The sequence below is a fragment of the Patagioenas fasciata genome, chromosome 3 (genome assembly GCF_037038585.1).
Source record: "Patagioenas fasciata isolate bPatFas1 chromosome 3, bPatFas1.hap1, whole genome shotgun sequence".
In the NCBI taxonomy this organism is placed as follows: domain Eukaryota; kingdom Metazoa; phylum Chordata; class Aves; order Columbiformes; family Columbidae; genus Patagioenas; species Patagioenas fasciata.
The window spans coordinates 21,833,180-21,847,823 of record NC_092522.1 but is presented as its reverse complement, the minus strand read 5'-3'; the positions used below and the strand labels follow the sequence as shown (position 1 = coordinate 21,847,823).

The 14,644-nt window shown below is 43.5% G+C and overlaps 1 protein-coding gene across 1 annotated transcript; it reads left to right on the top strand.

The window, feature by feature from the left end:
- The first annotated feature begins 420 nt into the window (after nucleotides 1-420).
- On the top strand, nucleotides 421-11,350 carry LOC136100104 (photoreceptor cilium actin regulator-like). The gene is made up of 2 exons (XM_065834903.2): nucleotides 421-4,411; nucleotides 8,551-11,350. The coding sequence occupies exons 1-2, from the start codon at nucleotides 645-647 to the stop codon at nucleotides 8,678-8,680; spliced, it is 3,897 nt and encodes a 1,298-aa protein (XP_065690975.1). The 5' UTR covers nucleotides 421-644; the 3' UTR covers nucleotides 8,681-11,350.
- The last annotated feature ends 3,294 nt before the right edge of the window (nucleotides 11,351-14,644 follow it).

Here is a 14,644-nt window from a genome sequence, read left to right as displayed (position 1 = left end):
ACTCTCCCATAGAAGTATACTTGGTCAAGGTCACCTTTCTCTTAGTTCAGGAGTATCATTTATGCACCTGTTCAAATAGTTTCCCTTCAAAAAGGCCTCTAAACTACAGTATCTTCCTTTGAATCTCTGCATTCAGCGTGTGTTATGCTTTTGCAACAAGGGAAATAAAGGAGGGACAGTTACCAAGTCCCTTTGCCTCCCAATATAGTGCAGAAAAAAACCTGCCTTAATAAATACAACACGGGTGCTGACTGGCTGGTGCCTGCTTACCCTAATGAGCTTAAACTCTTATTTGTAGTGGACATCTGTCAAGACAGAAGTGAGGCACACAAGTCCTCTTAATCCATTAGCTCTAAATCCAGGAGAGCTTTCACACTTCTTTTTTTGAATTGAAGAAGAAAACCTGAGTGGGAACATAAAATGAGGCAGTGCACAACTCAAGAGAAGATCCTGGGCAGTGAGCACCTGAGATTTTGAGGCAAACAGCAATGAAAACCAACAACAAAACTGGAATTGTGATGGAAAAGCTGTGAGAAGAATGCCAGTCTGCAGTTCAGGATGAAACAGTAAGTTTGAATTTTTGTTGTATTTTTCCTATTTCATTTGGATTTTTAATCAAAGATAAAGCCAAAGACAGAGAAAGGATGGGCTGCACACCCTCTCACAATGAGATTGCGAATACAATTGCAAGAAGTGGTCTTAAGGCTTTCAATAAACCCAAAAGTGTTTTGCGTATTGATCCGGGAGATAAAGGAATCCCACTGCTTGTTAAAGGTTCATCTTGCTACAATATTGATGAATTCCACCAGTATGGGATCCAGGGGAAAGAATACCTGAGAGAAAAGGAGGATGAATTATCGGACCAGGACAACAAAGATGATTTGCAGTTATCTTCCAAGGCCCATTCAGATCCTCAAGTTTCCAGGGAAGACAAGGAAATTGAGAGGACAGCCACAGATGCTGAAGTTGTTATGTCCAAACTGATTGAGTCTCAAAAAAGTATCACTGAGGCCATACAGATCAGAAAGCAAAGCTCCTGTGAATCAGAAGCGTCACCTTTCATTTGGGATGACAAGGATGAAAGCAATGCAAAGCAAATTCCGAAGAAAGGAAAGAAGCAAAAAAATCACAAGCTGGCAAAACAAGGTCGATCTAGCAAAAGTAAAGAAAAGTCCATTTCGTCGCCGTGCGAGACAGAGAAAAAAGTAGATTTCCCAGAACTGCTTGTTAAGGCTCATCAGAGTGCATATGCCTACTTAAATCCCAACCTCTCGAAATATGAAACTATACTTCATATGGCCAACCAGGCTACCCAAACTCAACTCTTCCTACAGCAGATGGTAAGCTTTCTTGTGCTTCGTTTTGATGAAATCAACCAGCTCTTGGAAGAAATTGCCAGGGATGGTGAAAGTCTCCTCAAAGACATAGGTGGGAATCTGGCATGGCCAGCAGAAAAAGGTGATTTGAAGGAGCACCCTGATCTTCTGCAACAACTACTGCAGTACACAGTCAATAAAATGCAGTTAGTGAGTGGGACACTGGCCTCTCTCACATCTGACGCCCTGCAGGAAACATGCAGCTACCTGCAGTCTGCTGCAAGCAACCTGGAAGGAAAACTGAAAGCAAAGCAAAGCTTTGATGAGCGCCTGCTGAGGATGGTGAGGCTGCTTGAAGCCTCAGCAGTGAGATCCTCTCAGTCCCAGGGTGATGACAGGACTCTCTGCTCTGAGGACAGTGGCATTTGCGTGGACAACGAATCCCTCAAAGACTTCAGTGCTCTCAGCCAGCATGGAGGACAAGCAAGCTGTGATTCCTATGCACAGGGACATCCATCCCAAAAGTATGCCAGAACAGTGCGTGATGGGACAATGTTGCCAGGCACAGCCACATCCCATGACTGTGCACTTGAAAGGCATTTTAAAGATATATTTTACTCATCTGTGCGGAGTAAAGAAGCAACTTCTTGTCAGGGTAGAGTACCAGAAGGCATTTCTACCACGCCCCAATATGCAAACTTGAGAAAAAGTCATTCCTATAACTCCTTCCAGTCTGACTCTATTCAGGAAGATGAACATTTCAAAATATGTGAATCAACAGATTTTCCTTATGATGATGATGAAGATGATGAGGGAAGCACCCTGGGCGAGGATGATGACAACACAAGTTTATCAGATATGGGGAAGGATGCCCTGCCGAGGAGGCCCCTGTCTTCACCTGCAGTCACTGATAACACGCAAAGACAGTCCATCAAGAGGACAGAGAATGCAGAGAGAGAGGAAATTATTCTGAAGATGAAATATGCCATCAGTGAAAAAATCAAGTTTGTCCCAGCTAAATCCAGACATAAAGAATGGATAGAGGATGAGAGTGGAAGAGCGGTTTTAACAACAAGGCCCAGTACAGCAATGGGCAGACAGAAAACCTTCAGGAAACAACGACGGTCCAGGTCAGAGGAGTCCCTCAGAAGCCAGGCAGAGGACCCGACCCTCCTAGAGCTGCAGAGAACTCAGAAAGAGCTCAGCAAAAGGCTTGAAATGTTTTATGAGAAGAAGGATACACATAGCAACCCAGAGCCTTGGAAATCAAGAGCAGCACCCTATTTACAGGATGAACAAGTTACAGCCAGGTCCTCTAGCAAATTGAAGGCCTGCCTCTCAAAAAATTTCAGCATCCTGCCTAACCAGGATAAAGTCCCTTTGTTCATGGTTGATCAAAATCCTGCCAATCAGCTGGATGAAAAAAGAGGCAGAAAGCCTTTAAGAGCTACTGTGCCCATGCAGGAGACACCAGGAGGCAAAGAAAAGGAGCTTCCTGGAACACAAATGCTCAGTGGCAGCAGCTGTGCCCCCCGACAGTCTGTCAAAAAGCTTATTGAGACATTCAGTCCTACTGATGATCTCGTAAAAGCCGCACCTTTAAGATCTTTAGGACCAATAAAGTGCATCAGAAAATTTGGACTTCCAGTTATTCCACCCACCATTCCTTTCCAGAGAGGCCTGGCACCTTTAAATCCTAAGCATCGTATTTCACCAGTAGAAGACACGGACCCTTCAGACACCAATGGAGTTTCTTCTAGCTTTCCAAATGCCTTTCCTCCTGCACTAACTGCAGAATTAAGCAAGAAGGACACAAAGGAAGAAGCTGACGAAGACCTTGAGAACCTGCCACCACCACCACCTGAAATGTTAATGGACACGTGTTTCGATTTATCTGAGCCTGAAGAAACTGCAAAAATAGAAGGAAACTCTTCAGAAGATGCCAAAAAGCCTGCCAAAACAGAATTTCATGCTGCTAAGAGACCACAAGTTTCCCCAAAAATGAAAGCCTCTGTCCAGTCCATTGACTTACTGCCAAGTAAAAACATCAGTGGCCCCAGTGCGATCACTAATAAAGGTCTAAGGAATACGGGAGCAGGGGACGAGAAACTGCAGAGGTACTCTCTGGAGCTGAACCCTACCAGTGTGCACATACCTAGCCAGGAGGAGATACTGGAAACCCAGAGGAAAGAGGCTGCAGATTTGTACAAGCAAACCCATAAAATCATTCCTCTTCAAAATCCCAGCGGGGTTTCAAAACCACACATCAACAGCTCAGAGAGCAAAGAGCCCAATTCACCTGCGACTTTGGTGCAGTACCAGAAGCAAGGTTCTCCTGATTTGCTCAGGAGAAATGAAAAAGGCTCCGCATTTGCCAGGAGGGTCTCCCCAACGAGAACTCCTCCTCCTCCTTCTCCACCAATGGAGAAACGGCTTTTTAGCCCCCCAACACACCACAGACGCTCTCTGCAGGCTTGTAGCAACCCGCAACCAAGCTCACCCACCACGCAAAGGAAACCGAGTCCCCCCGCAAGTCCCAGGGTGCCCAGCCCACCCTCACAGAAGAAGCTGCCTTCTCCACCACCCCAGCGAAAACCGCTCAGCCCTCCCACGGGACACAAGCAAAGCTCGCCAACACCATACCGGATGCTGGGCTCCCCAGCCTACCGCCGAGATGCAAGTCCCCCACCGTTCTCCACCGCTCCTTCCCCACCAACCTCCCCATCCCGCTCCTACAAGGGGCCAAGACCTGGGCTGGATGCTGGAGATGAGCACCAGCTCTCCTCCTCCAAGAGAGGCAGCAATGTTCATTCGATATTTTGCCCAGCCACCTCTTCCTTATTTGAAGCCAGACCTCCACAGGAACCCACCAAACCTTCTGTGGAAGCGACCAGCCAGCCTGAAGCTTCACCGCTTTCCCAAAAGACCAGTCTGCTTTTCCGGCAGCCTGGAGACCGGACCAGAAAGCTATCCCTGAGCGCTGCCAATCCTCAGCCGTTTGTGAGGAGAAGTTTCTCTGACCGCCGACCAGGGGTCCTGTTTCGTCTTCCAGCTGCCGTGACATCTGGCAGTGAACCCGCGCTTAACCACGCAAGGTAAGAAACTTCCCACTCTAGGCCAAGGAAGCGGAAGGGTAGCACTGCATTGGCTTTTTGAGCTCCTGATGAGAATTTAATGTCGTTGAGAGATTTCCCAGAAAAGTGCTCTCTTCATGTGCAGAACAGACAGCTGGGCAAAGATACCATGGCAGTTGCACTAGGTGATTGTTGTAGATCACTTCCAACTGAAATATTCTGTTCTATTTTCTCACCCCAGATTTCAGTCTGCCAGTATGAATACAGGGAGGAGTTAAGCTTCCATGGGTTGCTCAAGCCTTACACTTACATATCTGCTGTGACAGGTACCCCAGGGAAAATTCAGTGTTGGTTTCATGGCACAGAACTTCTCTTATTTGCATGGGGGCTAAAGATAGCCACATTCAATTCTTAAAAGCTCTGAAGTAACCATCAGGTTACACACATCTTTAAATAACCATTAGGAGGTAGGCTTGGACCAAGAGGAAGGGTATCATTCCTAACTTCAGCTTCTAAGCCAGTAAACTGTTCACCTGATATCTCTATTAAAATGTTTCAAATCAGCTGGCAAGAATGACAGATAATGTGAGCTTCTGAGCTTCTCATGTAGGCTTTCAGAACTAGGTGCCAATTTCAAGTCTAATGAGTCCACAGCCCAAGCCCAGTTTTCAAAGTGGAGAAACCTCCCATGGCTACTGAAGATTAATTGCTCTGAAAAAGTCAGTTTAAAGAAATTGAAGCATCAACACACCAGTTCCATGTTTGCAAGCATTGGTGGCCATTTTTAAAAAAATCTGGGCTTACCTTTAAATTCTCTCTACCACTAAAAAAAAAAAAACAACCAAAAAAACCACAAACAAAAACAAACAAACAAACAACCCACACAAAACAAAACAAAACAAAACCAAAACCAAAACAAAAACAAAACAACAACTCAGAGCCAGCTAGGAAACAGAAATGGTATTTGGGAATACTCAAAGATCAGTGTAACAGCCCGGAAGTAAAAAGGGTTGTTATTCTAGTTTCTTAGCATCTTAGGATGTTTAAGTCCATTAAGCTCTAAGCTACGCAAGAGGATTAAGACCCTTCTCAGGCAGCCTTTCCTCATGTGAGGAGTATTTTTACTCTTGCCAGAGAACAGCTGAAATCATGTGAATCATCCCCATGAGCAGAGATTGCAAGACCAACACTAGCAGGAGACAAAACTGCACTTGTAAGTGCACAAGCACTCCGCACATTGTGAATACTGGGACAGTCCTGGATACTGAATGAGTAAAGGGACAGTCATAGGCACTGAAGTAAGGTGTCCAGGAATTCCCTCCCTAGAGACAGAAAAAGGATCAAGTTTCCCACAGGGACAGTAGAGGAAAGTGCTGAACAAAACATGTGAAGAACACGGAGAAATGCAGACCGGTTTGCGTTCGCAGTTCTAATATTGCAATATATTCTGACATTTGAAAGTTTCCTAAAAGTCCTATATGTTGTTGCTGTGTTTTCTGTTGTTGTTGTGTACTATGTGAAGTCAGCTTTGCCTACTCCAGTGCCTGCTAGCAGATATAAATGTTTTCAGAAGAGGCTTTATATCAAACCTTGCAAGACAAAAGCCCTGGCAGTTTTATGGATCAATGTGAAAAACAGTCTTTTATAAATTGTTAGCTAATTTATGCTTAAATGGGGTGTATTATCTTTCTATTGTAGTCTGTCAGAGCATAGAGAGTAATATAAAAAAAAACCAAAACAAACCACTGTAAATAAAATCTTCCCTTTCATGAAAAAAATTATATATGCTAGTGTTATGATATACAGCATTTTGGAAGAACGACATATATCCTGAGCCAAATTCAACTTACCATTTATACAAATGGACATCAAAAGTAGTCCTGCTGAGTTAGTCCAAATTTATATCAATATAAGCAAAAGGGAAAATTGGCCCATTAATTGCCACATACAGTGATTTAAAATGCAATACACTACAGTGTGTTTTCTTACATTTAAAATAAGCTGCCTGGAGGAAGCTTTTACAGACCTTACATCAAATGGCCTTATTTGAATATCACAGCAAATACACTGACGGGCAGAGAACTGTTTTAGGAACCAGCATAAGGCAGAAGCTCCAAGAGCTCCTCCCATCACTGCTGCTCATCTCCAGTCACTGGGGACCAGCACGGTTGCCACAGCTGTGAGCGCCACATCCCCATGCACAGATGCCGACCCCTGCTCTTGCAGCAGATGCCATAAGAGACAAACCACCATACCCTGGTCCGTCTTTCTCCTTCAAGTTCATTAAGCATACAAGGCTTCCTCTGCCTTGCCATTCATTCAGCTGACGGAGGGAAATTTCGAAACGTGTCCCCAAACCAGATGTTGTACTCCTAAACCTCCTCGTTCTGGCCATGTTTGCATCTGGTCTCAAGTTCACAAGCTATTCCCAACCAGCTGTCAGTCTCCTTTCCTTCATTCCTTCCCTTGCTCTACCTCTCCTCTACAAATATAACAATGCCTATTTTTTTGTCTGTGTGGGGGTTTTGTGTGTTATTAGCAGCTCCAAGCACTAGTCACAGGAGGGAGGAGAGGCAGAGGCAAACCTGCAATAGCATCACTCTTTTACAGGTAAAACATTTTGAAAATCAGTGAGTTAGCCAGTTTCTACTATGCTCCCAAACTCAAGGATAGAGTCCTCCAATTTTTCCATGCCCAATTAAAACATCAATTTGCTGAGAAACAGATTGTTTAAGAGAGGAGCTTGTACAAGCAACATGTTTCTCATTAGGCAGCTGAGCATCCTCTCCCACCCACTCAATTTTAGAAGAAACACCAAAAAAGGGGGGTGACTTCCATCTCACTTGCTAACTGGTGTTGCCAGGCATTAAATGTCAGTGCTATACGCAGACTTGCATGTCTCCTGTACACTCGCTGATCCCCTAGAAGGCAAAAAGCATTTCTTTCCCAAGATTGTCTCCTGCCCATCCTGTTCTCTAAGGAGTATCAGGACTTAAGACATCATTAGCCCTAAGGCGGGAGCTAGAGCTTTTGTGTCCAGTCTTAGGGTACTTGATGAGAGTTTCAGGTTTCAGTGCTCAAGTCAGTACAACTGGTTCCCACATGGACAGCCAGTACATGGACAGAATGAGCTGACTTTGCTGGTTTCTAAGCTTGGTCGTTTGACAGCAATCAGCAGCTATTGGCATCTTATCAAGGCATAACATGTACAATCGCTCTGCTCACAGAAATCTTGCTGATCTGTAATAGGATTTCTGTGTGTGCAGTTAAACAAAATAATATTTTATTAAGATTCCTAATCTCCCAAGAGGTAGAACAAAGATAAAAGATTACATGCCTTTAAGATATTGTTCGAGGAGGGCTTGAGGATGGATTGTGTTGACTGAATCAGACCGAAAGCAAGTAGCCCAAGTGAGACCTTCTGCAACTGGGTGATATTTGGGTCTGGATTATTTTCATGACTGGTCACATATCAGAAATCTCTTCCTCAGTTCAAATAATTAAACTCCTAGCAGTCAGAATAGGAACACGACAGCTTGTCTGTAGTTGAAAGCTAATACAGTTTAACAGTTTATATACTTAAAACACAATAATGATTCCCAGATAACTCATGTTGAGCTTAAACCACTTTAATTAGTTACAGCAACACAGGGCACATTTCAGCATGAAGGCCCAAGGCGTGAGACATACATGACTAGCTCCACTGCTATAATAGATCTTGATTCATAAAGTCCCTGTGACCCTAAAGATTGCCAGTGTGACTTCAGGAACATCATTTACACTTTCCGTGTCTCAGTTCTCCTGACTGCAGCATCCCACAGTCATGTTGGCATACTCAGAAATCACTGTAACCTCACTCAACAGATGTGTAACAGAGGTAAGACCTTTCCTCCAGCAGGGTCGGAACAAGACTTTTTGTGCAAGTCTGTGTCCACCTGCAAGTAAACCCAGATTCATACTGATCCCCGGTTCGACATATGAAACGTTTGCTTCCCAGTAGACTTTTGGGAGGGAACAGTACAGTGCATATACACAGGAGACAGGGAATTACATAGTATTGTGCAGCATCTGTGCTTTGAGGGTTAATGTGGTCTAATCAGTGCTGTTTTAAAAAGTCACAATTCATTAGCCTCTTAACTTAAGCATCTTTCCTTCTGCAGCTTGGAGGAGAGCCCTAGGAAAGCAGGCGACTCTTGGAACAGCCCTTGCGTACCCGAAATCAAAGAGTCCAACAGATCCGCGTCCCACCCCGAGCTCTACATCGTGGGCCAGGGGCTGCAGAGGGACTGACAGCAGAAGCACCTGCAAAGAATCAAAGCCAGAGGCCCCAGGGGGCCTTAACCAAACCTCCAAAGCCTGGCTCCATTGTTTTTTTTAGGAAACAATATGACGGCATCACATGGAAAAACCCAGACTGGTCCCAACAATCTAGTGAAATATCAGTAGAGGGGTAGGCAGCTGCTTCTTCTTTGGATTGCATTTCGTGGCGCAACTCGAAGATTTACACTGAGCAAAAGAAATACTTCGCAGTTGGTCAAGTCTGAGGCAATTTGATTTGATAAAGACAGGACCCAGAGAGAAGTCCTTTGTTTCGCTGTTTGGCTAAAGGAGTTCAAAAACTTTCAGAAATTATCAATATTTGACAATTTATTTATTCAGGAGGCACCAAAGTTTCAGTTATGTAAAAAGTGTCTGTTGTGACATTTCCAGGGGGGAGGTAAAATCCTGAACCAATTGATTTTTCTTGCAAAAACATCAATGGCTTCAGCAAAACCACACCTTTACACTGGGTATTTGTCAACATGCAGAAAGAGAATAAGACCAATACAAGTTAAAACAAAATAACCTCTTTTAAAGGAGTAAAATTAGGGACCTTATTCCCTCAAAAAAGGCTTTGATCTTCTAAATCACCCTTGATCATCATATAATCTCATCACCTCTAGTTTCCAGGGTACAAGGCTTAATCCTGATTAGAGTAGTTTTGTAATAGCCCAATCAAACATTATGAATCCTGAGGCACCTAAGGACATGTATTTTTTTCTTTTTTTTAAAGAGAAGAGAATGCTAGCATAGAGAACCCTGCTCTCCCTGAAACAGATTTATATTCTTTCTGATTTATGCCGTTTGAGGGGATTTATTGTCATTTCACTGAAGAGTCTAGACAGATGTTTGTTAATAAAAACACAAGTTCTTTACAGTCGATTAATCCCAGGCTTTTACAGTGGAATACAGTTTCAGAATTTACTGGATCTTGCTCACCTCATTTATCATCACAATTAAGATGCAAATTTGAATTAATGTAATTTTAATTACTTTAATTTGATGTGATTTTATATGCAACTTCAGCACAGAATGAGATCCAGGAAAAAAAAAAAAGCCATTTGTGGTCCTGTTTTGATAGGAATAGTTTAAATTTTTCTTATGGTTTTCATGATAGTGGCATCTGGGCACTCCGCCTTCACACAGGATTTTTAACCTTTCCTGCCACCTTCATGGTGGGAGAACTGAGACTCGTGTTGTGCTGTACAAGGGACCCCTTTGGATACTGAGCTCCTGAGGTTTTAGTCTGGTGCCTTAATCACAACGATCCTTCTTCAATTATTTCAGTGCCATCTTCTGACACCTTAATTGTCATATTTAAGGTGAGGTATTGAACAGAAAGAAGCAACTCCCGGTAAGCAGATGCTGTGGATCGTCAGGGCTTTGTGAGCTTGAGGTGGTACAGCAGCCTTACCCAGAGTGTACAGCCAGGAGATGTCAACACATCCACCTTGCAGTCACACAGGCAGATGCACCGTCCCCTGTTGAACTGGGAAATCACTGCGGGTACTGCAAAGATCAACAGCAGGGCAAACTGCAGGCTGGCCTTCCCCCTCATCAGAAGTGTAGCTCCCTCCCAGATACACAGAGATACAAATACATTCGCGTGCACTTTGAGTTTGTCTGTTCTGCTGGCAGGAACTACCCAGAATGGAACCAAATCAGGAACATGACAGCAGAAAGTCAGCGCTTTGCATGCCTAAATGTGGCTTTGAAGATGAAAATGTGACAGAGTGGGAGGACAACTTCTGCTCAGCTGCTACAATCATTTTGTCTCTTTATGGTTTCATGCTGAAATGTCCCGGCACCCATGATGGGTGATGAGAGAAAGTATTCATTTATATACCCCAGGCACCAAAATCTGTGGTACAAGAGCTACAGCGGCACATGGAGCAACACTTCAATTCAGCAATCAGGCTGGAAACCTCCTCACACATGTGCCAGCTAGACGTGGAGTCAGCCAAAGCATCTTCCCCCAAAAACCAGGCTCCCCTGAAAACCTGGCACACAAACTGTCATCCGACCACAGCATCTCTCCCAGCTTTGACTAAGCCCATGGTCGTCAGGAGGCTCATTGCAAACACAACCCCACTTGAACACTGCAGCTGCTGAAGGGTTCGGATGCTGCTCTAAGGACGCTGCAGAAAACAGAGAATTATATTCAAGAAACAGAGCTTCTCCAGGAGCGATCTACAACTTTATAATATGAATTTGTGACTACATACAGCTAACAGATTCTCTTCAGTACAGTTAATGTACAGGACTATTGCAAATAAAGTGTTTACCTTCAATTTGTATCGCAAGCATGAGATTAAGAGTAACTATAGTATGGAGGAAATTATAGTTTGGGTGGTCACTTTAAAAAAAAATGTTTATACAGTTTTTTTGGACAACACTTTCATTTTTCATTAATGTAATTTTTCTGGAATACAATTGTTTTATAAGACCATACTCAAATTTAAGATTTATTTTTTACTGATGTAAATAAATCAGAGTTTTTATATGCAAGGTATGAATTGAGCTCTCTTACATTCTGTATGCAAACGGCTTAAATCTTACCCCAATGTTATACTACTGATTTCTTCCTTAGTGCGCTAATTAGTGCCCTGTGCTATAAAAAGTCTATTTGCTTCCTCCTCACCACAGTGCAAGCCTGTTTTATGTTTTACTTGTACATCAATTAAGGTTGCATTTCCACTACACAAACGTGCCTTCTTTAGGCTACAAGATCAAGCCTGTACACTGACAGAGCAGAGCAGAGATCAGCTGTGCTTCCACCCTTCCCCTGCCCTGATTTAAGCTTGAGCTACCTGGCAATTTTGTACTCTGTTTAGTAGAGTTCCTGCATGCAACCACGGCTAGTTTGAGCAGCAGGTAGTGGTTTTCCCCTAAGGATTAAAACCAGAGTGCACCTGCTGCAGTGGAGTCTCATTGCAGAGGGGCTGAGCACAGAGTGAAGCAGTATCAGTTTTCCAGCCAGGGCTTCACTGCTGCAAGAACAGTGGCCAACAGCTCTGTGTGGCACTTTATCTGCAGACCTTTAAAAAGCTGGCAGGTGCCCTTGCTTCCAGTGACGCTGCTCACATCTCAGACCTTGCAGGGACTTGTCATTCCATACCCTCAGTATCTGAAGACCACAAGAACATGAAAGCACTACTTATACTCCAGTTACTTCTTTGACAAGAACTACTCCAGATATTAGCAATCTGGATGACAGCACTACGCAGGTTATCAATAAAACCAGCGTGTCACAGTGTTTGCGCTGCCACACCTCTGAACACCCAAAGCATTTCATAATCATTTATGAAGTTTCGTCATTAAGAGGAATATTCTGAGAAGTTGTTCCCTTTGCTCTATGTAGGAGGGAAAGAAATCTCAGCACAGAGATAGAGTAACCTGTTCTTACTGTCATGTCTCATCAGTAAGGAGCTGCCAACATCTCCTGAAGAGAAATCCTTCTAGATTAGCAGATCATTAATCCATCCACAGCAGATACAGTCGGTGCCATCATGACTGCAGTGTGTATAGATGCTTGTTGCAGTTATGAACTTCAAACTCAGATTTTGATCTTCCCGGGCAAGATACTGCAGGTTTCATAATGCTTGCAGTATTGATTAGGGACTCATTTCCATGTTGTCCTCAGACAAATATAAACTCACTACTGTATATTGGATCAACTGAAAGTTTGGAGCAAAGATCCCAACTTTCCATTTCTTGGCCATTTTGGATGAATAATGAAAATGTAAATGTCAAAAAAAAGATGTGCAGATACAGACAGTAGGCACTCAGCTGGACAAGGTGGTCAAGACCCAGGACCACGTTATCCCTCTGATCTCATTTTGGTTCATCTCACATCTGCCTGCCCTGCATATACCCTGTTCCACCACTGCAAGCACAAAATTATCTGCAGCCTTCACCATCCCTAATTGCTCTCCACTTTACTGACATACTGAATTTCAAAATCTGGCCGCTTACCTGTCCTCATCCTTTCTTTAGTAGTATTCCACTCTGTGACTGCATTAAGTAATCCTGTGAGGATTTCTGGAGTTAGACTGTATAGAGTACAGCCTTTATCAAGGTTCTTTTAAAGGAGAAAGGGGTTATAAGCCTGTCTTACTCTGTATGAATCCCTCTTGCTTTAATAAAGTTTTCCTTGAGGCATAGATGAATTGATTATATAGCAATTAAGAAGAAACTGAAAGCTTTCAGTGTTAAAGGCTGCTCTTCATTTATTATTACTATTACTAAACCACTGGGTCTTCAGCATATGAATGAATGAAAGCTGAGGCCTAGGGCTGCCAACACAGCAATGTCCTTCACAGTATCACAGTATGTTTGGGATTGGAAGGGACCTCAGAAGATCATCCAGTTCAATCCCCCTGCCGGAGCAGGAACACCCAGATGAGGTCACACAGGAACATGTCCAGGTGGGTTTTGAATGTCTCCAGAGAAGGAGACTCCACAACCTCCCTGGGCAGCCTGTTCCAGTGCTCTGTTACCCTCACTGAGAAGAAGTTTCTCCTCAAATTGAAGTGGAACCTCTTGTGTTCCAGCTCGATCCCATTACCCCTTGTCCTATCATTGTTTGCCACTGAGAAGAGCCTGGCTCCATCCTCACGGCACTCACCTTTTATATACTTATAGACATTAATAAGGTCCCCCCTTAGCCTCCTTTTCTCCAAACTGAAGAGACTCCCCAGGGCAGTGACTGTAAAGCTGGGAACAAAACTTTCCAGGCATTCCAGTAGACACAGAAAGATATATAGCAAGGCTGACATGGCGCTACAGGTAAAACCTAAACCAACAAATTCACTGGCTGCTTGGCTTTTGAGTGTGACTCTAAGAAGTCAGCCTAATGGGGCAATTTGCACCTTGCAGCCTTCCTGCCTCTTGAACCCAATATCAGTGTAAGAGTCTTATATTCAAACTCTAAATTAAACCTGTCGGTATAATACAAATTTTTTTTTTTTTGTTAATATTTTTACTGTTTTCCTCCACTTCGAAGTGTTGTGTCTTTTCTTGTAAATAGAGTTACCATAGACATTGAGGGCACAAGGTAATGCATCTCTCTGGAGTTTTTTAATACTGATGTTTTTTAATCAATAACCTGATATCCAATGCAGATCCTTTCATCCTCATATTTCAGAGAAAACACATGCATATACGTACATGCGTTAATGGCATACCAGTAGGCTTCCATAGCACGCTTTTTCATGTGGATAAACCAGGCAATGGGGAGCATGAGGGCTGCTCGGCTGGCACTCAGCGCTCTGCAGACAGACACAGGGCTCCTGGTAAGCAGTTACCTAATTCTGAATCTGAGACAAATATAATGTCGATCCACGTATCACATTAACAACAGCTGGTAACAGGATATCTCTAAGGTGCAAAATGAAGAAATAATCTAGAAAGCACCATGGACAGTTGAAATAAAATTACAATGCTACATTCTTCATGTTGAAAACCTCAGGACTTCAGAACTACTTATCCTACCAATAGCCAAGAGTGGGAGAAAGCACGTACTGCACCTCTGAGCTCTGCCAGCCCAGGCGAGGCAACAATTTCCCCATCCAGCCCTGCAGATTTCTCTTGACAGCCAAAGAGCTAGGAAAAGCTTTTCCACAGGGAAATAAAAGAAAAAAAAGCTGCTGGAAACACACAACAAGCGCAGTAGGCATTTAGATGCCCAGTGTATTCCCAACACAACGGCTCAGCAGCCTGTCTGCTCCAGCCACACAGTGAAGTTTGTCGTAACTGCCACAGAGGCTGTTTACAAACCAGCAAAAATAGAAAGGCACTTCTTTAAATAAACAGTGTACTAGTAACTTTAGGAGTCCTTCGATGGGTTTGATTTAGACTCCTTGCAGTGAAAAGGAGACTAGAACTTGTGCGAGCGTCTCTGTTCTTCAGATGATGCTTCCCAGGAGACTGACA